The 26,887-nt window shown below is 49.8% G+C and overlaps 1 protein-coding gene across 7 annotated transcripts in view; it reads right to left on the bottom strand.

Annotated features, from left to right (window-relative positions):
- Positions 1–26,887, bottom strand: part of FRMD4A (FERM domain containing 4A) — a 614,500-nt gene that overhangs the window by 135,593 nt on the left and 452,020 nt on the right. For all 7 annotated transcript variants that reach the window (XM_042944929.1, XM_042944928.1, XM_042944927.1 and 4 more), the window contains one exon: positions 9,818–9,912. In XM_042944929.1, coding sequence (XP_042800863.1) covers positions 9,818–9,912 — 95 coding nt within the window. The remainder of the gene's footprint in view (positions 1–9,817; positions 9,913–26,887) is intronic.

The following is a 26,887-nucleotide window of genomic DNA, read 5'->3' on the forward strand; positions in this document are numbered from 1 at the left end:
AGTATACTGTCTCCCAATAGGCCTTTTAAATCTGAAAAACAGAGACCTACCTCATAAGGTAGAAGCGTGTGTGTGATCAGTAGAAGGTGTTAACACAAATATTACCCCTAATAATTGGTTCATAAGTTCCAGCCACTCTCTTCCTGCCTCTGAAGGTGTCTAAAATCTCCCAGAATCTTCTCTTTAGGCTCAGTCTCCTGCAAACACATGCTATATGCATGCTCTATACTATGACTCTCATCATGCTGTTTCTCCTCATTGGAATAGTCTCTCCATCCTCATTATCCAAACACTAGCCACTGTTCAAGGCTGAGTTCCGGTCTTTCAGAGAAGTCTCCCTTCGTTGCTTCAATCTGGGGTTTCTTTCAAACTTCTCCAGGGTTCTGTTCATGTCATCTACAAAGCATTCAGCACACTCTTATGCAATTATGTAAAATATATAAACCTTACCTCTAAGGGGTAAGTTTTCAACCCTTAAAAAAAAAAGTCATCCCCACCACCTAGCACACTGCCTGACAAGTATTAGGTGCTCAAAGGCAGGTGCTCCTCGATGGGATGACTGCCACCGAAATGGGTTTGTGCCTGCAACTCAGTTTACGAAGGTGACCTAGAGGCAACGCAGGGGTCAACGCCATTGAAAACCAAGCTGAATGTTATCCAGAGCTCCCCTGGCAATGAGAGGCACACCAGGCCACGCAGGCCCACGGTGGGGAGGCCCCCGTGTTGGTTACGAGGCAGACAAGGAATAAGGAGAACTCAGAGCCTTAGTGGGGTTTCCATGGGAAAGGCAAGACAGGGCAGGGGGAATGGCTTCGGGTTGGCTGGTTTCAATGATCCTGGCAGGCTCTGAGGCATCGGGGCTGTCCCCAGCCGTCTGGTCCCGGGCCCTGAACTAATTAAGGGCAGGGGCAGTCCTGGCTCGGCGTGCGAGAGTTCTATAAAGAAGCTGGTTCACAGGGCTGGGCTCTGGGTCACAGGGGAGGTGCCAACAGCTTTGGCTGTTTGGCTCTGGAACGTATGGATGCCAGACTAGCAGAGAATCTGAGAAAAATGAGAAGAGCGATCCACCCGCCGCCCAGGCAGAGTTAAATTTTAATCTCTTGCCTGACAACAATCTGTGATCGAGAGTCTGGCAGGAGCCATCTTTTTAAAAAATTTTTTCAACGTTTTTTATTTATTTTTGGGACAGAGAGAGACAGAGCATGAACGGGGGAGGGGCAGAGAGAGAGGGAGACACAGAATCGGAAACAGGCTCCAGGCTCCGAGCCATCAGCCCAGAGCCCGACGCGGGGCTCGAACTCACGGACCGCGAGATCGTGACCTGGCTGAAGTCGGACGCTTAACCGACTGCGCCACCCAGGCGCCCCAGGAGCCATCTTTTTAAACAAGGACCCTCACAAGACCAATCCACAGCCCAGCCCAATGGCCCAACATTACTGACCACACGGGCTGCCGGGGATTCGACTCGGGTCTCAGGGGGAATGAGGGATTCACCCGGTGAAGAGCCCCCAAGTGGGGACGCCGTCCACGAGGAGACACAGACGCGGGTGTTACTTGGACACGACTCTTGAGGCTGCTACCTGCCCTTCTTCATCTGTGTTAAGAGAATACAACCGAGGAAGAGATTCCCTCTCTAATTTCATTCCTCCCATTACATTTTTTTAAGTTTATTTATTTTGAACAAGAGAGCAAGTGCACAAGGCGGGGGGCAGGGGGGAGAGGGAGGGAGAGAGAATCCCAAGCAGGCTCTGTGCTGAGAGCATGGGGCCCCCGATAGGGGGCTTGAACTCACAAACCATGAGATCATGACCTGAGCCCAAACCAAGAGTCAAGACACTTAACTGACTGAGCCACCCAGGCGGCCTCACATTAAATATTTTTTTTAATTTTTTTTTTTTAACGTTTTATTTTTGAGACAGAGAGAGACAGAGCATGAACAGGGGAGGGGCAGAGAGAGGGAGACACAGAATCGGAAGCAGGCTCCAGGCTCTGAGCCATCAGCCCAGAGCCCGACGCGGGGCTCGAACTCACGGACCGCGAGATCGTGACCTGAGCTGAAGTCGGACGCTTAACCGACTGAGCCACCCAGGCGCCCCTTAAATCTTTTTTTAAAGAATGGCGGTTTATTTAATTGGAAATTCCTTTCTTTGCAGCCATATATTGATTTCGCAGTTACCAAGCAACTGAATAGCTAGAAAGTAAGAAAACGGTCAGGAAGCAGAGAGAACGAGAAGGCCAGAATCCACCCAAATTGAATAGCCAGCCTCTGAGGAAAAATGAACTCCTTTTCTCCACTTCTTCTACTTGAACTCCTCAGCCCACAACTGAGGGATGTGTGGCCTGACGCACACACATGCAGAGTTCTGATAACCACAGACTGGAGGTCCCCACACCCGGAGCCCTGGGACCCTAGGTGGAAGAAAGCCGGCCCACTCCATTCTAAGGGCCTGCAAAAATCTCCTCACTGCAAGCTGCTTACAAAGGCAAGACTAAAGGGACAGGTGACTCATCCAAGGTCCCTTATGATAACTGCCTGATATCTGGGCAGAAGCTAAAAGACGGATTAAAACGTAAACTGGAAACTCCAGGCCGCCATTTTGGGTTTGTGAACATATCTTCTGCTCTCGTATTTGGTTCAAAGTCACATCTGCTACAGCCACCAGTACCGAGGACTCCTCACCGTGCAGGACGTTTCACTGCCTAGGTGACACCCCACCGTCTCGGCACCAAGTCCCTTCCTCAAATATTTCTTTTCTCTTGAAGTCAGGGTGGGATGGGGAACAAATAGGTCACAGGACCATTTTCTCTATTCAGTTTAATTAAGAGATGTCTGATAGCTTGGTTTTCATTATTCCCATTGATTTTTCATTTGGGAATGCGCATCAGAGCATTTACCAATAACAAAGCAAAAAAATAAAAAAATAAAATGCCCAGCAGACACTCAGAGTATTTATGTTACTGCTTGGCTGATAACTATCTTTAAAGCTGAGCAAGATGACACTCATTTGGTTTACGGTGGCAGAAGGTCAAACCGTTGGGTCAGTAATAAATATGCAACGGCTTCCGGGCAACGGAAATTGGGCGCATTCATTTAACACACTGCTCTTAGCTTCTACATATAATACAAATGGATTTTTGGTAGGAGGGTTGACACCTTCAACAGAGAAGGCCCTAAGGAGGGCTTTGTTTATACAGTGCTACTGGAGGGTGGAGGTGTGTGAAAAGTCCCTCTGAGCTGATGGCTTTTTGGACCCCCAGGAAGAACAATATGCTGTGCCTTTGGGAGGTCTTTATTGTAGACAGGTCATCTCCCATGGGATGAACTTCCAAAGAAGGCCAACGGCAAGAGCATGAAATTCTTACAGACCTCACTGGATGGGGGGGAGTGGGCAGAGCTCTCTTCAAACGGAAGAATGTTGAGCTAGTTCGTATCCTTTGTCGGAAATATGTGTTCTCATTGAGGACAGCTCAGGGCGAGTGGTTTAGCTAGAAACTCTCAAGCAGTGGCCTTCAAGTGTGTGAGTGAGTGTGTGTGTGTGTGTGTGTGTGTGAGAGAGAGAGAGAGAGAGAGAGAGGGAAATTAAGATGCACATCAAGAAAAACAGATGAGTAAATAATGAGCTGTTCAGTCCCTGACTTTATGGCTTTGATTTTTTTTTTTTATTTTACGGAGGAATATGTTCTCTTAAGTCTGTTCCAAATTTTCTTTTATAACACCTCCTACATTATATGTGATTATTTACCTCCTAAACTAAAAATACAAGCCCTACAAGAGGTCAAGGCTAGTCATTTCTGTATTTCCAGTGCTTAACAGTGGATGCTAAACAAACACTGGTTAAAGAACGACTACGTCAGCGTCACATATGCCCCATCGATCAATATGGTTGTCGGTGTGAGACTGTCATCCACGTATAGACTATTGCTCCTGCCCTAAACAGTCTCCACAGTTGAATTTACTGTTCGCCTACCTCCAGGATCTGAGCTCCACCATAGAGCTCACACTGGGAATGAAAAGGTCAGGAGGAAGCATGGATCCCTAAGTCCTCCTCAGATCGCCCCATTCTTTTTTATTTAACTCAGCTGCACACAGCAAGAGTCCTAAAGCCCTTCTCTGGTCACTAAATAGAAGGTAGTGTGGTTTGCCATATGTCTGATATCTACACGGGCTATCGCCAAGGTAGTGATGAGCGCTGAATGCAGGTTCCCAGGAGGAGCAGTTACGACCCAAGCCCAGAAGTCCTGGCACTGATTTTTCTCCCCAGTCTCCTGGGACAGAGCATTTAATGAATGGGAATTTGCAAACCGATTTCTAAAATTACTTTCCCAGAGCTGTATCTTCCTGAAATTGGAAAGCTGCTTTCCTGCTTTATTTTTATGATTATTTTATTTAGAAAGAGAGAGACAGAGACAGAGAACAAGTTGGGGAGGGGCAGAGAGAGAGAGAGAGAGTAAGAGAGGGAGACACAGAATCCGAAGCAGGCTCCAGGCTCTGGGCTATCAGCACAGACCCTGACGTGGGGCTCGAACTCGTGAACCGCGAGATCATGACCCGAGCTGAAGTTGGACGCCTAACCGACTGAGCCACCCAGGCGTCCCCTCTATTTTAAAATTGTAGATAAGCTTGAGAGCGAATGCTCATCAGCTAGACCCTTCTCAGATGCCTCCGCCAATGTCAGTAACAACAGTAAGAACTCAAGGACACCACAGAGCACAGGAGTCTCCCCACTGTCCCAGCACTGAGACCACCGATGCATTTCCAGTCGGACGCTTTAGACCTAAATTATTTGGGCAAATCAGACTCTGAAAACAGTACCAATCAATGATGTGATCAATTGAAACACAGCATGTTGTTAAAAAAAATCCTTAATTGGTTCTTATGCTAGGATTCTGGCTTCATGGTGTCTGTGAACCCTCTAAAATTTAAGCATAAATTATTATGTGTATAAACTTTGGTGGAGGCAATGGAATGTAACTTGTTAACAAATTTCAAAGGGGGTCTGTGATTAAATAAGAGGCTGAGAACTAGTCATTTTCTTAATTGGTATGTGAAAATACGTTCTAGCCGTACCTGGCTCTTAAAATGTGCAATGATGACTAAAAACACGTTTCCTTCCCCCTCAGCTTCCTAAATACTACCTCAAGGTTTTCAGGACACGAACACTCATTTACTGCATCTGACACACCATTCTTAATATTTATCAGAGGAGATTCAAATTAAAATTTAAATATACTCTGAAAATCATTCCTTCAGCTTGGGGTATGCTTGACCATTTCTGTGAAAGAGGCTAAAAGTTGTTTTTTAAAATATAGTATCATTGTTTTTGTAAGTATGCACTGTGCTCACTGTGGGGCTTGAACTCACGAACCCGAGATCATGAGTCACAGGCTCTAACTACCGAGCCAGCCAGGCATCCCTAGGATAAAAGTTATTTGGAGCTTTTGATGATGGGATCCTCTGTCACCAATTTACAATGTAAAAGTTAACCAAAAAAATTAAACACTTGGGTGGTAAGGATGTTGGCATAAGTCCAAAATCACAGAATTGCACGCGTGAAATATGTATAGTTCTTTGTATACCAATTATACAAGACTATTTTTCTATAAAAAGGAACCCAAACAGAGGAAACAAAATGCTGATGGAAAACAGATCAGATAACTAAAAAACACGGCTTTACTGATTTAAATTATGTAACCCAGAACCACGGGCTCTGAAAGCAAAAACAAAACACCAAACAAAACTGGGGTGTTAAAACAGCAAGGAAATAAGTCAAAAATAAAATGTATAAAGAACATTCCTGAAATGATGGCGCCAATGACTGATAAATGAACATTTCAGTTATACCATACGTGCTCATGGAAACACTACATCTGAATGAGTTTATTCTTAAACGTTAGGTTTCCCGAGTCTCCCCGGGACGGAGGGAGCCTGTAATTGTGTAGGTCCCTGGCGTGTTTCATGACATAATTGGTCATATGTGGCCCCAGATATTCAAAGCGTGAGTGAACTTGGCTTCTCTTCTTGGATAATAGGAGGAAGCAGAGAAAATTCACACCAACTTTCCTGTCTTTCTAGAACAGGGGTTTTCAAACTTGGCAACTTTAAATAATCAATGGCAGAGCTTTGAAAGATCTTGATGCTTAGGCCACAGCCGGACCAATTAAATCAGAATATGGGGGTGGGGTGGGGGCCAGGCACCGGGATTTTATAAAATGTCCTGTTAGGCGCCAGTGTGCAGTTAAAGCTGAGAACTGTGACTCTAGCAAAACATAATTATTTTAAGACCAAATTGAGGCTAGGCTCTTAGGTTGTTTCAGAATGTTTTAAAGGCTGCCAAAATGTCATTGTTTGGATCACCAGCATTCAGGCCATTTACAGGTGACCATGGATAACTCTTTGTGATAGTCATTAAAAAATAAAAGGTGTGTTGGGGGCGGGGGAGGCGCGCCTGGGTGGCTCAGTCGGTTAAGCATCTGACTCTTGATCTCAGGTCTTGATCTCGGGGTCGTGAGTTCAAGCCCCACATTAGGCTCCATCCTAGGTGCCTAGGTACAAACAAACAAATAGTAAAATAAAATAAAAGGGGACTAAATGCGACTGGGTCCTGGAACAGAAAGAAAAAAGGGCATTGGTGCAAACTGGTAAAATCTAAATGAAGTCTATAGTTTAGTACCAATAACAATAGTAAACTAGCACCAATGGTAATCTCTTTGTTTTGAGAAATGTAACACAGTTGGTAAGCTATTAACATTTGGGGAAGCTGGGTGAGGGGCATACGGGAACTCTGTGCTAACTTTGCCAACTCTTGTGAGCCTAATTCTTTCAAAATAAAAAAGTTGGAGTTGGATTAGAAGAGGACAAGGCGAAGCTAGTGCTAACACTGCACAAGTGCGGATTAGCTGACAATATTAAATATCTGTTGGCACAAAGTCGTGCCCTGTGGACTTAGGCACCTTATTAAAGGATACAACTTATGGTGTGAGAAAAGCTTAGAGAAACTTCCAATCTCCTGTCTTCATTTTGCTTTTATGTAGCTCTTCTCCAGCCCCATCCAGATCCTACAAAATGTCATCAACAGCAGTTAATATTAAAGGGCTTGGGGCACCTGGGTGGCTCAGTTGGTTAAGCGTCCGAATTCAGCTCAGGTCACGATCTCGCGGTCCATGAGTTCGAGCCCCGCGTCGGGCTCTGGGCTGATGGCTCAGAGCCTGGAACCTGCTTCCGATTCTGTGTCTCCTTCTCTCTCTGCCCCTCCCCCCTTCATGCTCTGTCTCTCTCTGTCTCAAAAATAAATAAAAAACGTTAAAAAAAAAATTTAAAGGGCTCAGGGGCAACATACGACCTACAAGTCATATATTCTACCATAAGGAATCATGATAGGGCCCGTGGTACCTTGCACTGGGTATAGAACTTTATGGCTCATAAGCACTTTCCAAATGTTAGTCTTGCTGGGTTTGCATTAGGAAATATGCAAACCCACGGAGTATACCATGGGCTGTAATAAAAGATAAAACTTCAATTTCATTTTGTTATAAGAGACACAGTGTGCACCTGCATAAATCTTTCTCTCTCTCTCTCACACACACACACACACACACACACACGCGTGTGCACACACACACACACTCCACATCAGAGTACACACCCACAATTCAGACACACACTTTATTAAAGAGCCTGTGTTAGTCTGGAAGCACCCAGAGTGAGGCATATGACCTCATATGACCACCAACGAGGCCGGGTCTCAGCCACAGGCACTACGTTCTGGTGGTAGCTGACCTCTTTCCTACCAGGAAAAAGGACAAAAGTTCCGATAATGAATGAGGACATCAGCTGCCATCTGTTGGCCCCAGGTGTTGCCAGGCCACAGCTGACTATGCCCTGAGTCATGGCTATTCTTTTGTTTCTGTCTCCTTGTCCCGGTCCCTTGGGGGCCCCTGTTCTTGATTTTCATGGGGCCCCTGGCACTGGCCGACTCCCAGTGAGTCAGGCCCACCTGGCAGCCGCGGTCCTCGCCCACCGAGCTCCTGCCAGCTGCCTCCCACTCCTACACTCGCTGGATGGGCCCTCCTACCCGGCCTCGGGTGAAGGGGATGGTGACAGCTACGCTCTCCCTTGCCCATGCCAGAGGATGGCTCACATCCTCCCCAGGACTGCCTCCGATCCCATCACTCAAGGGGAGCAGGACGCTTTCTGCCAGCCTGGCCTCACGCTTACACACGCAGGGGCACACTCACGCTTTCCTGGGCAGCCCAGAGAACCAGGAACGCGAAGTCCCACAACAGACGGGCCGTTTGATAGGCCAAGTGCACTGCCCTGTTTGATCCCACTGTCCTTTCGGCACCGCGCGGCTTCGTGCTGTCCTCTCTCTCGGGAGGAGGGTGACTTTCTACCTTCCTTCCAGCCCGTGCTGTTCAGGCAGTGATGTGCAACATTCAACAGGAGTACTTCCTCCTCGTTGGCCTGGCACGACATGCTCATTCTATGATTCTTGTTTATTCAAAAGGGAAGTCTAATTGGGACTCATGGAGAGTTCACGGATGTTTTAACAAGAGTAAACATACTCGGGCAACGTGAACAATGGGATATGATTAATTGGAACTTCTGGTTTCCTTCTAATTAGTGAAATGCATGAAAAGCAATTTAGAGGGTTTCACAGTGATTCTCAGGAAAAGGGGCAGAAAACATCTGCATATGTGAAAGTGGGCGCTCTCGGTGTGTATTTGTTTTAAAGGATTTGTTTTCTTACCGGGCTGGCTCCTTCCCACCAGAACCCTCCAGCTCCCAGCCGTGCTTACTGGTCCTACTTCCAGGCCCAGTGATCATTCTAGACCAGGACTAACACTCCGGCTTTCCTTCCTGCTCAGTTCCCTACGGGCTCCAGGAGACAGGCTGACCTGGCTCCGCCCGGCTTTCCTGAGGACCGTGTGGCTCTGCTCCCCACGCCTGCAACCTGCTCACACCTCTGCCTGAAATGCTGCCAGTGTGGAAGGCAAATGTTCCAGTTCAGTCCAAGATGGTCCTAGTTTATGTGCCCTTTGACTCACGCTGTCCGATTCAGGTAATAGATCAGATGGCCAGCTCCTGAGGCTAAATGTACCCATGTGCAGATACAGCTGACGACCTATGCTCATCCCAATGTGGGCGCCTCCTGTCCCGGCTTCTGAACTTGTCTGGCCTTGATGGCACCATCTTGATTGGTGGGGCCTGGCCTTCCCTGTACTGTCTTGTCCAGTGACTCACCTAACCCTTATCTAAAAAAAAAAAAAGAAGGAAATTGAAATTTTAGTAAAGATATTTCTTACTTGTGTTGCAAAATGCCACTTTACAGAGCCAAATTGAAAACCACTGAAAACAAATGTACTTTTCACCAGAGGGATGATACGAATTTTCGATTTTTATATTCGACTTCAGCCGAGACAGTGAAACGCACAGATACTTTTCATTTGAATTTATCATCAAATTCATTTCCTGTTATTGTTACTCTAACACTGGAGAGAAAATATTTAATTTCCAGAAGTTTTCATTTAACTTTAATAGGAAACAAACCCATTCGAATCCACTTTAGGAAAAATACACAATTCAGTTCTGAACACGAACCTGCTTGACTGTGAGAACTAGTTTACCTAATAATTTTATATTAGCATCACCCTAATTATATCCTTTGGCCGTTCCAGGCATGATCACAAGGTCTTTGAAATTTGGATGATGAACTTGGACTGACCCCATACCGCGGGACCCAAGCGGCCTGCAAGCAGATTCCGCTGTTGACAGCTGGGACTTTCCCTGTAGGATCCGAGGGCTTGGGGTAGCACTTACGTCTCATCTGTGAAGGCTATTCCGAAGTATTCCTTTTCCTTCAGGTTGAAGTGCGATGCCACGAGGTCCAGGAGCTCCTTGGCCAAAAGCTTGGGCTGGAGGGAGAATGAGACGGAAAAGGGACGAGTGAGTAGAGGTGACTCATCCTCAGACACACAATCTCAGGTTGATGTAATTTTTTAAATGGAATGTCTCAAAGCTCAAGGACATCAATGCAAGTGATTTTTTAAAGGTTTTATTTATTTTTGAGAGAGAGAGAGAGAGAGAGAGAGAGCATGGGAAGGGGCAGAGGGAGAAGGAGACTGAACCTGAAGCAGGCTCCAGGCTCCAAGCTGTCAGCACAGAGCTGGATGCAGGGCTCAAACTCACAGACCGTGAGATCATGACCTGAGCCGAAATTGGATGCTCAACCGACTGAGCCACCCAGGCGCCTGTATGCTCCACGATTTTATTTATTTTTTATTAAAAAAATTTTTAAACGTTTATTCATTTTTGAGAGACAGAGAGAGACAGAGCATGAGCGGGGAAGGGGCAGAGAGAGAGAGGGAGACCCAGAATCCGAAGCAGGCTCCAGGCTCTGAGCTGTCTGCACAGAGCCCAACGTGGGGCTCGAACTCATGGACTGCGAGATCATGACCTGAGCCGAAGTCGGACGCTCAACCAACTGAGCCACCCAGGCGCCCCTATGCTCCACAATTTTAAATCCAAACAATAAAAGTACCCTCCCTCCAGGAATGTTAAAATTAAGGTCAAAGAACCTGGGGAGTAGAATTGAAGAAAAATTACAAACTCACCCTCCAGCTGCCTTTCCAAAGGAGAAGTCTTTAGATGAGAGTGTTATTTATCATAAACTCTTTTTTAAACATCTCTGTCAACTGGGGCTCCTGGGTGATTCAGTCGATTAAGCACCGACTCTTGGTTTCAGTTCAGGTCATGACCTCACAGTTTCTGAGTTCGAGCTTTGCATCCGGCTCTGCGCTGACAGCACGGAGCCTGCTTGGGGTTCTCTCTCCCCCCATCTCTGCCCCTTCCCCTGCTTTGTACCTCTCTCTCAAATAAATAAACATCTCTGCCAATCCAAAAGAGCATGCCAGAACTTTCGGCATGAAAATACTGTAGACGCCGTATGGTCAATACATCGTTCCCCTTGGTCAACTGGGGTCGAGATGACCTCAGAGCGCCAGGCTGTGAGGTGGGGGCAGAGGAGGGAAAGGCCATCTGAAGGAGACATGTGGCTAATGGGAGTAGTTATTTCTAAATCAGCTTCCAGATCAGGTATCTGCAAAGCCATGGTCCTTCTGACAATTACTGCACTCCAACCATACAGGCTGGGTCTCCAATCAGAGTGAAACCAAAGATTCCAGAAGAGAAAACCTTGTGTTTTTTTCTTTGTGTGTATACACGTGTGGGCATTTATGCCCATCGATACAGCTTCCCGAGTGTATTTCCCACTCTACTGGTTACTCGGCTGAGTTTCTCTGTTAGGAGAGTGCACAAGGGACATGTCAATCAAGAGTCACATGACAGTTTCAGCTCTTATTTCACTTTTTAAAGAAAGTTTATTTTGAAAGAGAGAGGGGGAAGGGGGAGGGTGGGGCAGAAAGAGAATGACAGAGAGAATCCCAAGCAGGCTGCATCAGTGCACAGCCTGACATGGACCCTAATCCCACAAACAGCGAGATCATGACCTGAGCCAAAATCAAGAGTCGGACACCTAACCGACTGAGCCACCCAAGCGCCTTCTTGTTTCACTTTTTGAGTGTTGCTATGAACTGTACCGAATTCATATGTGGAAGTTCTAATTCCCACTGTGGTGGTATTTGGGGGTGGCCCCTCTGGGAGGGTAACTAGGGTTAGATGAAGTCATGAGGGTGGGACGGTCATGAATGGGATCAGAGACCTCATGAGAAGAGACATCAGAGAGACTGCTCTCGCTCTCCCTCCCCACCACGTGAGGACACAGGGCCAAGGCGGCCAAGGCGGCTGTCTACAAGCCACAAAGAGAGCCCTCATGAGAACTCAACCAGGTTGGCACCCTGGTCTCGAACTTCCAGCCTCCAGAGTGTGAGAAAATAAATTTCTGTTGTTTAAGCTCCCCCAGTCTGTGGTGTTTTGTTACGGCAGCCCAAACTGACTAATACAGGTACACTTCCTTTAATTCGGCAAACGTACTGACCATCTCACATGAGCCGGGCACTAACCAATCCTGCAGGGCACAGAGAAATGAGTAGCACGCAGCACCTGCCGATAAGGGGTGCTTATCAGGGGCACAGAGTATGAGCTGCTGTGCATTTCAAAGAGCCAAAGCAGATGGTTTCCCTTTGCTGTCTCCCTCCTGGGCTCACAGGGTGGCAGCCTCTGGGCCTCAGTGACCATCAATTTACCGACGAAAGCGCCTGGGAATGACAGGGCTCGTGAAGGTACAGGCCGTTGCCAGCACCAGGGGGTCCCCGGCCACCCAGATACGGAGCATGTGATGCACAGGCCATGCCTGAATTTGGAAGATACTACGGCGGATTTTTAAATTGCTGGGCGCCATACTTTATCTGTCCAAATGACTGCCATTCCTTTCAAAGCAGTCACGGGATTTCTATGACGCCTGCTCATGCTCACAACATTTTTGATAATCTTTCGGGATGCCTGTGAAGCCCGTGTCACATATGGAAAAGCATCCTGACTGGTGAGAAATCTCTTTGCACTCAGAATGGATCCGAGTTTTTTCTAAGTGGCAAAAGTCACTTAAAGTCAAGTGTTGTGAGTGGGACAGAGGTGGGGGAGGTGAGCACGCTGGGTCACACTGGTCTTACAATATGGGGTGATTACTGTGGGTTCTTGGGGGTTATGGGGAGGTTTCTGGCCCAAACTTGGAAATGACAGGAGTAGTAGTTCCTTCCCTTTGAGAGTTAAACGTTAAAGCCAACATCTCAACGGAACTGATCAGAGACACGGAAACTTACCCAGGAAGCGAAAGAATTACTCTCAGGGCTGGTATCGTTTTTTCTAGAACGTGATTAAGCATAGTAATCGTTCTATGGAAGGGGCGGGGTGAGTGGAAGGTGTGCGTGGGGAGGGGAATGCAGGGGGAAGGAAACGTGGTCTTAGCCGACAGGCCTTGAATATTGAGGCCCCGGAAGTAAGGCCGTTTACACGGCGGACGTGGAGGCCTGGAACTCTAGCTGACCATATGAAATGCTCATCCATGTAACTCTCCTTCTAACGCCACTCCTTCTGAAGAATTCACTGAGGCAATGCTGAGTCCTAGATATGGTGCTGAGCAACTCTCCCATATGACCGCCTTACCATCTAGCATAAGAGTCTATCGTTCCTTTTGCCAATGGAGATCCTGAGACCTGGAGAGATCAGGCAGGCCGTCCTGCGTCTCACAGCAAAGCCAGGATTCCAGACAAAGTCGGGCCAGACCCAAGGGCCACGTGCATCACGTCTCTGCCATCTTGCCTCTGCTGACTCAGTTCTTGGGTGAGAAGTCGAAGGCCCCTGTGCCCTGAGGGCCCTGTGTGGGTGAGGGTGATATCACTCACCTGAAGCCAGTACACTCACACTATGGATTTACACGTCGGTACTTTGAACTCGGGTAATGGGAATCTTCCCCCGAGGATGAACCATCATGTTTCTGAGTCGGCAGAGCTTAAGAACGGACTTGACATGCTGAAGAAATCACCAGAGTAATGGATGCCATCCTAGGAGCCTCGTGACGGACTTGTGGCTGCTCTGTGGTGACACAGCCCTGTGATTTACCCTGTAACCACAACCCTGTCCGCAGTAAGAAAGCGAATTTTCTCGGCGAGTCGTAAACTGAAGGCAACCACAAGGCTCTGAGCTCTAGCCGCACCACCAGGATAACCTCTATTGCCTCCAACTACCTCTTTTAAAGAACCGTATGCGTATCTTGTTTAAAAAGTGAAAAGGGCGAGTCCCGTTACTTTCATACAAAGGCTATCAGAGGTCCTATGTGCCATGCTCCGTGAAAAGCCTAAATTTATTAGCCGCAGTTTACGAAGAGGGAAATAAAGGCACTGAAGGGGAGGATAACAGATCCCAGAAGATGCGGAGGGGACAGCTCCTGAATCTGAGGCTCCTGGGGAAGCCACACTCTCTTCCTCCGCTGTCACGGTGACCGGCGACACGGCCGCGGGAAGGTGCCGCATCGGTGAGAAGGAAGACTCCGGCCCCACGGGGCTGATGGATGTGTAGTGTGAGCGGGAAACAAACCGCACCGTTAAGCCCCTGTGACGTCTGGGGCTGTGTGTCATCCCAGCATAACCCGGCCTACCCTGATTGATTCAGGCAGCGTATCAATTACTCTCTAATTCTCTGTATGGTTGGTTTAAAAACCACTTAAGGCTTCAGCTCTGTGATTTCCTGATCTTGCAACCTGAGACAATATCCCACCTCGACACCATGATGATTAATGTGCTACATGGTTCCGAACATTCCTTAAACTCGTTTAGAGAAAGTGGCTGGGTAAGCACAAAGCTTTGGGCCATGATGTACTTGGAAGGGATGTTTACCGAAGCCTTGCTGATTGCACTTTGCTGGTTACTTGCGCTGTAAACATTCGTGGGGCTTTGCAGGGGCCAGGCGGGGAGCGAAGACAGAAAGGCAGCCGGTGGCCCAGTCGAGCCCTACAGGACATACCAGGCAAGCTGTGCGCATGTCAGGTCAGAAGCCGGCCGCTCTGGGTCACTGGGCTGTCCTGGCCTGATGAGGTCAGTGCATTTAAGTCTGGCTTCCTCCCAGTCTGTAATTAACTATGCTCACTCGAGAGCTTCCCCCTTTGCAGTTTCTTTTTTTCCTCAGGTTCTTTTTTCATTTGTCCTTCTACGTTTTTATTCCTCCTTATGCATGACAAATGGAACCTCTTTGTAAATGTCCCTCTCAAAATGTGCTGCCTGATGGAGCTGCTCATGATGTGAGCAAGATGGCCTTTCTGGGGCTTAGAAGCCTGGGTTTCGGTCACATTCTTCAGGGGAAAGGGCAGGGTAGCTCTTTGGCATTGTGGTCTCACTCTGCCACCCCGATCTGAGTTCCGCAGGGCTCTGGACTATTCCGGTGGCAAAGGTGCTCAGACCCGGCACACGGGGGCTTCCAGAACGAGCCCTGCCTAATGACTGGTCCGCCTTCCAACGTGGGACACGATCAAAGAACACTTCCTGCGGGCGCAGGGCTCTGAAGTGCTGTAGGCATGTCCCCAAGACGATGATCCTTCCAGGTGACCTCTGTGAGCCACCCTGGCACAACCCAGAGAGAGGAAGTGGATGATCGGTGGTACCCTGTCTCCTCTCCGATTTTCCCCACAATATTTCACCATCGCTCACATATCATACTGTCTCTTTAAACTCAACACGACTACATCCCAGACAGATGCTCGACTACATCCCAGACAGATGCTCGCGGACAAACTACAATCTCTCTGAGCGTATCTTCATCTCTAAAATCACCAGCAAGGGGCGCCTGGGTGGCTCAGTCGGTTGAGCGTCCGACTTGGGCTCAGGTCATGATCTCACGGTCCGTGAGTTCGAGCCCCGCGTCCGGCTCTATGCTGACAGCTCAGAGCCTGGAGCCTGCTTCAGATTCTGGGTCTCCCTCTCTCTTTGACCCTCCCCCGTTCATGCTCTGTCTCTCTCTGTCTCAAAAATAAATAAAACATAAAAAAAATTTTTTTTAAATAAAAAAATTAAAAAATAAAAAAAAATAAAATAAAATCACCAGCAAGATCCAGGAACTGGATTCCTGCCTTAAAACATTCACCTTGATGTCATTATTAAAAGTAGTTTCTTTCTTCTCTAAAAAAACCACCCAACCTTCTCAAGGTCTATCCACCTATTCTGCAAAGCTTTACAGCCATTCTGTACCCCCACCTTGATCTCTCAAATCCAGTCAGTTTCTAAGTTACCTAACCTCTCTGTGCCTCAGTTTCCTCAGCTGCAAAATGGGGATGGTGACTGTACCCACGTCCCAGGACTGTTCTGAGGATTAAATGAGTTCACTTCGATCTACACAACGTGCGTAGGCAGTGCCTGGCACCAAGTGAGTGTCCTATATGTTCATTATTATTTCAGACCCTCATTACCTCACCTGTGAATTATTATAATAACCTTCTAAATGGTGTAAGTTGCTGAATGCCAGCCTGGTATTTCAGGCCACCCTTTGACTCTAGATCCAATTTATCTATGCAAACTCACTCTACCCAGTTCCCTACAAAAGAACTCACTTCTGTTCAATCTTTTTGTATTGGTGTAAGGGAAACGCCAAGCTCATTTTGACTTCCTAAACTTTTGCCCACACCATCCTCTCTCCTCCCCCTCCCCATGTAAATTTATCCTGTTCAAGGCCCGCTTCTTCCAGGAGGCCCTCCCTGACCACACCACCGCCAAACGGTCTCTTTTCCCTCCGGATTTCTGTAACATTTGCCAGGCGTACCTCAATCACCCTTGGCACGCAGGCTCTCGTGCTGCGGTGAATTTAATGTAATTTGAAAACTTTCCAATTGTGGGAGAATACTCATAAAACCGACCATCTTCACAGCTTGTAGGTATCCAGTTCAACACTGTGAAGCATAATGAGTAGGTGAACGTATCGGACACGTACAATATATCAGGCATACTGTTACACAACCCATCTCCACAACATCTTCCTCTAGCAAACAGAAACTCTGTTCCCATTAAACAACAACTCCCCACCCCTCCTCCCCTAGCCCCTTGCAACCACCATTCTGTTTTCCATCGCTCCCGTCTGACTCCTCTAGGTTCCTCATATAGGGGTGATTTTACGGTATTTATCCTTTTGTGCCTGGCTTTTCTTCCTTAGCATAATATCCTCAAGGTTCATCCCTGTTATAGCAGGTGGCAGAATATCCTTCCTTCTCAAGGCGAAGTAACATTCCACCGTACGGAGAGGCCACGTTTTGCTTATCCATTCACGTGTTGATGGGACACTTGGGCTGCCTCCATGTTTTGGCTGTTGTCAATAACCCCGTGTGAACGCAGTGGATTTTGTGTGACGGGATTTGTTGCACCCTACAACGGGCAGAAGGGTGGCCCGCAAAAGGTACGCCCGCCCCCTAATCTCTGGGAACACGTATTACCCTACATCCCAAAAGATGTAAGACTCCCGAGAGGGAAAGTTTATCCTGGATTATCCAGGTGACCCTGAATGAATGACATGGATCCTTCTAGGGCAGAGGCAGAGGGAGTTTTGACACAGGGACACACACACCATAGACGGTCACGTGGAGAAGGCAAGACTGGAGTGACAAAGCCACGTGTCAAGGAAGGCTGGAAACCACCAGCAGGTTGGAGACACAAGGAACGGGTTTTCCCCTCAAGCCTCTGAAGGAAGGCACAGCCTGGCCAACAGACTGACTTCAGCTCTGCCTTCCAGAACTGCAAGAGAACATGTCCCTGTAATTTCTTCCCTGCGGTTTGTTTATTTTGAGCGAGCGCGCACGGGTGGGGGAGGGACACGCAGAGAGGGAGGGAGAGTGTGTTTCTGTAATTTGTTTTCGAGTTTGTTTATTTTGAGAGGGAGAATCCCAAGCAGGCACTGTGCTGTCGAGCCCAGCACAGGGCTCGAACTCCAGAACAGTGAGATCATGACCTGAGGCAAAATCAGGAGTTGGACTCTCAACCGACCGAGCCACCCAGATGCCTGCTTCTCCGATTTTAAGCCACCGAGTCTGTGGGTGGTTTGTGATGGCAGCCTTAAGAAACTAACACACATGCTCAGACTGAAACCCCAAAAATCTGGTATCCCCCATAGTGCCTGACATACAGTTCCCGACAGCAGGAAACTCTACCCCGGGTGGCTGGTTGAGGCTTGAGTAAAAGGGATCTTTGATTAGTATCTGAGTTCTCTCTTTATAATAGTGTTGACTTTCCAGGCAAGGAAGCCATACCCACAAGTCCAGGTGGGGAAGCCTCTGTCTCAGAGCCGCTCCTGGGTCAGTCAATGGCACAGTGGGTTTCAACTCAGGGGACTCTCCCCTCAAGCCCTTGCCTGTCATGGGGGCATCGCATAGATCCTAAATCAAGGGAATTGCCACTTCTGAATTAATTGCATTAAGAAGAATGAAAACATCACACGGCTCCCATCTGTGCTTGGGGGGCAACCAAGGCTGTAGGGCCCCAAGACTGACCCCTCCCTTGCTTTCCTCCCCAAGGCCATTTAGGACAATCCACTTCTCGTGCTGTGTGCACAGGGACCACTGGGTGGCCGGCAGCATTGCTGGCCGGGCCCCCATGAAACAGCGATTCCCTGCCCGGCAGTGGCCATGGCTGGGCAGGCGGCAGAAGGTGCGGGAAGAAATGCAGTCACTCTGCCCTTTCTTTCCAAGTTCTCTGGAAACCTAGAGGGAGGGAGGGGTGCAGAAGGGCAGCTCCAAACACAGACGTCTGAGTCTGCAGCCTCTTTGAAGCCCTGCCTGTTACTGTGTTTCCCCAGCAGCTGGGAGCCTGTCTCTTGCCCTCCCCCTGCCCCTGGGGGCTCTGTAATAAGCAGGGCCAGTGCTCATCGGCTGCCCATTATTCCTGGGGAGGGGGCACCGGTGATGGAGAGAAAGAATGAGGTCATTCTGCACGGGGACAAGGGTCTGGCGGCCCTCCCCTTCCCGGCCACCCTCTAGATGCTCCGGCTGATTAGCTGGGAAGGCCGGCTTCCTTCCTGCCCTCTGAGCATGGCCCTGGGGTCTGTGACGGGGGCAAATGGAGGCCACCTCCTCTCTGCAGGCTGATGTGAAGAAGCATGGGTTCTGGGGCTTTCCAGGCCCATGGGATAGGTAGCAGGGGTCCCGAAGTTAAGTTGGTCCTGCCAGAGAGAGCATCTCTATGGAGAGGTCCCCATCCGGCCAGAGGACCCGAGACAAACCGCTGCATTTGCAGCTGAGGAATGGCCGACAGCGGCCATGGCCACCATTAGGCGCTTCTGTTTATGGGTGTGGCCCCTGTCCCACAGCTGTACTAGGTGCTTTACACAAACTGATGGGTCAACTCTCACCAGAAGCCTGGGGAGAGCATGCCTGATGCAGGAGGGAGCTGGGGGGGGGGGTGTTGCAGAAGTAACTGGCAAACACACACTAGTGACTGGCAGATCTTAGCCGAACAGCAAGATCACCCTGGAATGCTCGATCCTATAAAGAGCCGGGCAGACCAAGCACCCACTTAACTTCCAGGGGAGGAAACGAAGGCGCAGCGGGTGCGGACCTGCAAGGACGAGGGAGGTCCCTTAACTGCCAGCGCAGGTAGGGCTGGGGTCCGAGCACCCACCGCAGCCCCTGGGCCCTTCTCTGGTTCTGTGTAAGCAGGGACCATGTGGGTTGTTTGAGAAAGGGCCACAAAGTTCTGGAGCAGGAAGCACAAAAGTGACAAGGGCTGTCCCGGCAGGCAGAAGGCGGTCATTTGCAAGCATTCTGCTAAGGTCCAGGTTTCCTGGCCTCTCCCCGGCTCTCCCTCCTGCTGCTCCCCACCCCCTACCCTGTTCGTCAGCACCATCATTTTCTGCAGGCCTCCTCCTGCTGGGTTCTGGGCTGCAAGCTGCACTTATATCGTCCAATTCAATCTTCAAAACAATCCTGCAGTGGTTTCTGAATGAGGACACGGGGGGCTTATGAGTGTTAGCATGCCCAAGGTCATAACCCCCCCAAGGGCGACAGGGCATAGGAAAGGCGTGAGTCTGGGAGTGACTCCAAAGCTTTGGCTTTAAAGACTGGGTACAGATCCAGCAAGTAACATAAACAGTGCAATCAGGAGGGGCCTGAAGCTGCTTTTTCTAGATGCAATAGGATTTTGCCTGACCGTAAGTTCCTGGAGGGCAGGGATCAGGTTTTAGGAAATATCACAGCCCTGCAACCTAGCACAGTGCCTGACACTCAGCAGGTGCCTAATAAAGGTTCCTCACCGGCAGACTGGGATACACTAAAGGGTCCCGTAGTTGAGTGTTACGGCAGCCTCGCAGGGAAGCAGACCACAGGACAGGATGACACCCACCAGCTCTCTCAAGCACAGGACCGCCGGGCAGAGACTGTGTGTGGCTGTGCTGGGTGACGTGGGGCCAGATGCCACGTGCTCGGATGCGACAGAGTCGCCCGGTTTCGACAGGATGCCACGATGCGTACTTTGGCAACGTGACTCGTAAGCCCAAGAAGAGATGTGTCGTGTCTGTACTCCTCACCCCTATTTCAGTGCACCTCTTCCTCCTACGGACTTACTCCCTGACACCAGCTACGGTCACAATCTCACAACCGGCTCCTTGAATGGCTTCCCTCCCCCTCCTCCCCGTCCTCTCTCCTGCCGACAGACAGACTTTGCCATTTAGCCTAGAGACGGGGACTCCCGGGGACAGCCTTTCTGGGTTCCTGTGCAATTCCTGAAGACTATTCTTTCTACTATGCTATTGGAGCCCCTTGTTCTCTTCCTCTTATTTCCACATGGCTTCTTCCCACATTTTGCTAAGATACAGCTTGATCTCAGGTTCAGAAAAGTTGGGGTTGGTATCAGCCTGGGACGCAGAGGTTTTCTCATCCGTGCATTTGAATGATGCCCAATGGGAAGGCTTTGACAGGCGTACATAATTACTGCTCCTCCAGAAATGCAAAGTGCTTTCGCCAGCCGGCTGGGGAGCCTGCTTTATTCAGGATCTGCCCCCCCTGGGACCCTGGGCGGGCGGGCAGGTGTTCATTAGGGAGAGCCTGCTGATTAACACAGTAGCCCCCAGACGCTAGCCCGCTCACGGCAATGTCACAAGGACACTGCCACCCTTGCAGGGTGGCTCTCCTCGGCAGCCTCTTTGCATTAATGAAATAATAACTGTTTCGCTGAGGCGAAAGCACAGACACACAACAGTCAACGTGGTTCCATCGGATAAGGCTGCCAAGTCAATTCTGAGATATTTCTAGCAAAGATGGGGACGCTGAGGTTCCCGGGATTCAAGCTTCCCCTTCCACAGGCATCACGTCTACCACTTCTAATTTGCTCCTGTAAAAAAAACCCAAAAAAACAAACAAACAAAAAAAAACAAACAAAAAAAAACCTGCTCTGCAACCCCATTATAACCCTGTCTGGTCCTCCAGTGTGTAATACATCACGATTTCGGATGTGAACTGCTCATACACTCACTGGGAGCTGAAGTGTGTTCTCCAGGATCAAACCGGAAGATTAGTTCCTTTTCCAGTCGGTGAAATGGCCCCAGGACCCATTCAAACTGGAGGTCTTCGAGGCATGGCACGCTGACCCATTCTCTTTGCTTGGTGCTCAGGGAAGAGTGGAGAAGAACACTGTTCAAGAGCATCTTGAAACTGCATCTTTGAAACGGGCTCTGTGTGGAACGTTCGGGGGCCACGATGCTTCAGGCCAGCCTCAGTCATTCCCTCCGTCAATTTTATGGTCAGCGGCAGCTAGGAGCTCTTAGGAGCATCCTTGCGAAGGCACCGTGTGGCCACAGAGCAGAGAGCAGTAGTAAAGGTGGAGCCATTTGCACGGATCGGTAGGTTGATCTGCTAACCTTTCCAGTGTAATGCAGAGAAGAGGCGTCCTCTGCTTGGAGCGTGGCTGGTGTTCAAACGATGTGGCCTGCCTTCTAGTGTGACAGTGGTGGGAGTGGGGAGTTCGTGAGGATGTAAGGTTCATGTGTTCCTTTGTGAAATCTGAGCCGTGGACTTAGAGTCAGGCCACAGGGCTCGGAAAGACAATTCTACCCGGTGTGTATGCTGCTCAACCTTTACTGTTGCTTTGAGTCCCTGGGACAACAATATCGAGGCTTGGAGTTGTTGTGAGAATCAATACCGGATCACTCATACAGTGCTTGGTGCGTGGAAGGTGCTCGATACAAGTAGGCTCCCCTTTTCTCCTTTGATCAGTAACTGAGTCCCCATAAAAATCACAGAGCCTCTCACTGCTTTGCCAAGGACCCACTCTGATCAGAATCTCAACCCTCTCTGGATTGAGCCGTCATATCCTCTATCTCAGGAGCCATGACTGGACCATCATCACTACGCAGTGAGTAGAACAGAAAGCAGACGACCTCCCTTGGAATTCAACTTGTTTGGGCAGACTTGCCCTCAACAGCATGCCTTCTCCGCTCCCGGGGGTCTGCTCAGTAACAGCCCCCGCCTCCATGTCCTGGAGGACCTTACCTGCTCACACCTGTCCCTGCCTCCCGCCCCTTCAGTTACCAGCTACAAGAGACAGGAGCCTCGCTCCGGCTCCAGGGAGATGCCCGGAGACATGTCACTGGCCTGCCAATGTTTGTCAGCATTTTAATTTGGAAGTTCCCCGAGCCTCTTCCCTGTGGATCCTTCCCCCGTTTCTCCTGCAAACTGCTGGCAGGTACATGCTGGGGAGATACACCGCGCTCTGCTGGGGACGTCATTTCCAGTATGATTAGAAAGGCACTCTCCCTGGGTGGGGTAGGAGTGACGGAGACATGCAGGTACCGGTGTCCCGGGAGGCGAAGGAGGGAAGATCAACTTTGCTGAAAAATATTTATTCCCGAAGAGCGGTTTCATTAAAGTCGGACGGCAACGATGCCAAAGGCCCCGCCCCCCCTCCCCTCATCATGCTAATTAAGCGGATGAGAACAGATGATGTGCCGCAGGGTCCAGAGAAAAAGTGTGCGTTCGTAATATCCTCCTTCTCGGATCAAAAATATTATCTTATGATTTGCCATTCCCGCCCCCGACCACTTCCAGATTTGGAGGAGGCTTATAACATTTTAAATGGCCTAAAATAGGGGGATTAAGAACATATTGTAAGACAGAGGCCACGGGAGGGTCGGACACGGGAGATAAACTAATTCCTGCCACCGTCACAGACTGTACGTACCAGGCTACACAGGTAAGTTCGTTAGCAGGCTGAGGGGACAGGCTAAGTGCACGCACACTCCCTTTCCTGGAAGGTGCATCAGAGAAGGAACCTGTCGTACGATTCCATGCGTGAGGGCCAGGAGATAACGTGTCCTCTACCTAGTTTCCAGGAACGAAAGAGACGTAGCTCATGTGAGATGTTTCATACGCTAGCCCCTGACAAAGCCCAGGACGCAGACGCTAGGCACCATTTTTGCTGCTTGGAGCAGACGTTAAGACCGTTTCTCGAAACCGGATGGTATATTCTGGGGAGCGGTCTTAGACATTTTCCTAAGAGAACGTGGCCAGAAATTTTGGAGGCCATATTTTATTAGGTTTTAAACCCACGCTTATGTCAGACGTGAGCAGTCTGGCATGGACATTCTGTCTCGGTTCTACAGCCAAGCCACATAAGAACGGTGAAGTCAGTCCCAATTCAGGCAAAGCAAAACAGCCTCCTGCAGACCGATAAGACGAGAGGAAGGAATCATGTTCAAAAAATCACATTCAAAAAAGTGAAAGCAGGTGAACAGAGCCAAGGGCCCTTGGATCTGAGCGGGATGGACTGGAGGGGCTGGCAGTCGGCCAGGAGGCAGGGAATGGCCTGGGTCCACCCTTCCTCTTGGGCGGGTCTATAGGCACGCCCCGAGGAGATGGCCCAGGGGAGGCCCCACCACCGGAAGGGTAGGTGGGAGAGCGGGAGGGAGAAGGGGGTCTCTTTGCCCCCAGCAGCTTTCTGCTCTTTACGTCCGGGCTCACCCCTGCACATCTGCTCCCACAGCCTCCATGCCTCTTGTGCCTTCTCCACGACCCAAACCGCTTCTCATTCGGGACCCTGTGCAGTGACCCCTGTGCAGACAGCTGCCATCAGCTCACCCCCCCCCCACCCCCCCGTCTGGTGCCTGTCTGGTGCCCTGGCATCTCCATGGCTGGTGCAACTCGTGGAGGTACACACGCCTCTCATGACGCACTTGCCCCACGACATTCTCATTGTTGTGCACAGTCTCTTTCTTTCCAAGAATGACCACACCTTGGGAGCAAGAACGGTGTCGTATGTTCATTTCTATTACGTTTGGCCCAAGTGGGCAGTGGACGGAGTTCATGTGGTTCATCCATCCATGGATGGATTCAAGAATCCATTGGGGCGCCTGGGTGGCTTGATCGGTTAAGCGTCCGACTTCGGCTCAGGTCATGATCTCGCGGTCTGTGAGTTCAAGCCCCGCGTCAGGCTCTGTGCTGACAGCTCAGAGCCTGGAGCCTGTTTCAGATTCTGTGTCTCCCTCTCTCTCTGCCCCTCCCCTGTTCATGCTCTGTCTCTCTCTGTCTCAAAAATAAACGTTAAAAAAATTTTTTTTTAAAAAAGAAAAAAAGAACCCATGAATGAGTGAACAGTGAGGCAGGGATACAGGGCTCCAGCGACAGAAGTCTTCAGACTGATAAAAAACCAGCATTCCCCTGGGCTCTATTCCCAGGTCAACGCCCCCTCAATCACCACAGGGGCTTGGGTGAGCTTATCTCTTCTCCTGGTTCTAATGCCCACCAAATTCAAGTGCATGCCAAAGTCAGGGGCACCAACAATTGCTGGGGTCTCTACTAGTTCATGAGGGCTCTTCCAGAGAAGGTCCAGCTTAGGGACCTGTCAGCACCAAGCACCCTTTCTAAGTAGAGCTCAGCAAATGGGGGAGGTCTGGCAGAGGGAATGAAGAAAGCCAGGACGAAGGCGCACATCCCAGCCTGATTTTGTCACCTGCCTGTCTCTTCATGTCAAAATCGTTTCATCAAAGTAAATCAGCGGCCTGGCAGGGCCATCTGCAACGTCTCACTTGAAGACTGCTGTGAGATGATGCACGTGTGGGGCGGGGGACCTTCCGACCCCTCCCATCGCTGGTGTCTGGGCCCAGCACTGGCTCATCTGGGGTTCTGCCCGTGCATCCCTCCAGCTCGTCCTCACGTTCTCCTTCCCAGAGCACAGTCAATATGCTTTACGTTCATAATAGCTTGTCAGTCTGGAGAGAGAGAAATCATCACGGGCTGTGACCCCGTAGCGACAAGTGTCACTGGTTGCTAGGCAGGGTGCCCTCTGGGCAGGGAGCTGTCACTCCTGGACCCCCTTTCCTTCACTTGTAGGAGGGAAGGGTCAGACGACAGCCCAGGTCACCAGCACAAAGGAGGTTTTGTTGTCTGTGCTGCTGCCTTTCAAAGCCTCCCTGAAAGTCTCCACCGAAGAAATCAAGGATTCAACTTGGCAGCAGTAGGAGGTGGAAAAAAAGAGAATGCAAATATAACATATCTTCCTCCCAGAGCCTCTCTAAAGTCATGCTGTAGTAGAATGAGTCCTGGGTTGAGAGCAGGGTTTCAGGAGCTTGTCCCGACTCTGCTGGCCATGTAATTCCGTGGTTCGAAGAGCAGAGGGTTTGGGATACGCAGGTGGCTTCCCACTTCTGCATTTCACCTATTCCTGTCCCAGCAGGACCAGCATGAGGCTCTGCATGAACACAACCCCAGCTGTTCCATCTAATGCCTTATAAGAGGCCAGAAGGAGCGTCTCACCCCGTGAGTTCATGTTCAGGGTCGTACGGAGTATGAGTGTGTGCGTATGCGCACATGTGCATGCACACTTGACCTCGGTATCATGACTTTTCATTTTTAAAAATTAATCCAGGCCTACATCCTTCCACATGACATGTCTCAGCTGGACACAAACGCAGGAGAAAGGTGAGACCCTCGTGTTCAGTCTCTGCCGGGTTTTTAGACAGACATGATTTCTCTGCCCCTCAGTAGAGCTCCCCTGGACGACACTGGCCCCACGAGCTGCCAGCTGGAGTCCTGGGCATCGACCGGCGCCTTACGGACCCAGGATCACCCAGGTTAATACACAGGAGGGGACTGGGGTCAGACACCTGGATTGGAATCGTGGCTTGTGAACGGTTGTGGGATCGCGGCCAAGTGGCTTAATTTCTCAGAGCTTTTAGCTTCCTTTCTGTAGAATGGGTTTAACACCACTGGTCTTATGAATGTTGTAAAGTTGGAAGAAGACAGTATGTGCCAAAGGTCAGTCAGTCTTCGACACGTGGTTATGACAGAATGCCTGCTAACTTCTCTCTGCAGTTCTCCTGCCACACCCCAACTTCTGTCAACATCTCATCTCAGGTTAGCCTCCTTTGGGTAGGAGCTGTCATGCCCAGGAAACACACGGGTGTTCACCGGGGCTGAGGTACACGGGAGGGTCCCCGCGTCTGCATGGATGCACAGAATTCACCAAGCCCGCTATCAGGACCTTCCTGGCTGAGCCCGAGAGAAGTCTCCTCTTGGTTCATAATCTTCAAGACTTTCACTTCCTCGGAGAGTGGAAGGAAAAATAAAACAGAGCAAAAGCAAAAACAAAGCCTTGCCCTGATTTACATCTAGTGCAGGTGAGGGGAACCAGTTCTCCCACTCGGCTGCCTGCACTCCCTCCCTGCACACTTTCGACGGCTCCCTTTGGGGATACATCCCAGGCAGGCCTTTCAAACTACTTGATTAAAATGCCCTCAAGGGCTCTCCATCGTACTCCCCAAATCTGTCCCCCCAACAGAACCTGGTGCTTTGTTCACAGTTGGAGGCTCCAGAACGGGAAGCAGGAGGTGTGGGCAGAAATGTCACCTGGGATGTTGTTCTAAATTAGACATTTCCAGCCCCGGCTGCACATGAGGCCCTCCGGGGAAGCCTGAAAAGCCAGAGCCACCTGAGCCCCACCCGAGAGGCAGGCTGACTGGGTCTAGAAGGAGCCCAGGAACCAGCTGATTCTTATGTGCAACTGGGATTGTGATTCTCAGGGCAGAAACACTGAGTCGGGGGCGGGAGCTGATCTGTGGTGTTATCCGAATTCTGACACCTTTCAGGTTATAGGCTGCCTTCACATATATGCTCCCCTGATGCGGTGGTAGTGTCCATGGAGCACCTGCTGTGTGCTGGGCAGTTTGCGACAGGAGCTCACAGGCAAGCAGGACCCAGCTCCCAACACTTGTGGGGCCCCCGCCACAGGCCGCGTGATTGAGAGCCCCGATTCCGGAGCTTTGGGGCCTCGGGCAAGTTCAATGAACCTCACTGATAAATAACAGCACTATTCATCCTCCTGTCATGACGGTCAAGAGCCTGATAACGGGTAAAGCCTTAGAAGGGCATCTGGCATCTAATACGGTCATCAGAAGTGCTCGGTGATAAACACATTATTGCAG

The sequence above is a fragment of the Panthera leo genome, chromosome B4 (assembly GCF_018350215.1).
Source record: "Panthera leo isolate Ple1 chromosome B4, P.leo_Ple1_pat1.1, whole genome shotgun sequence".
Classification (NCBI taxonomy): domain Eukaryota; kingdom Metazoa; phylum Chordata; class Mammalia; order Carnivora; family Felidae; genus Panthera; species Panthera leo.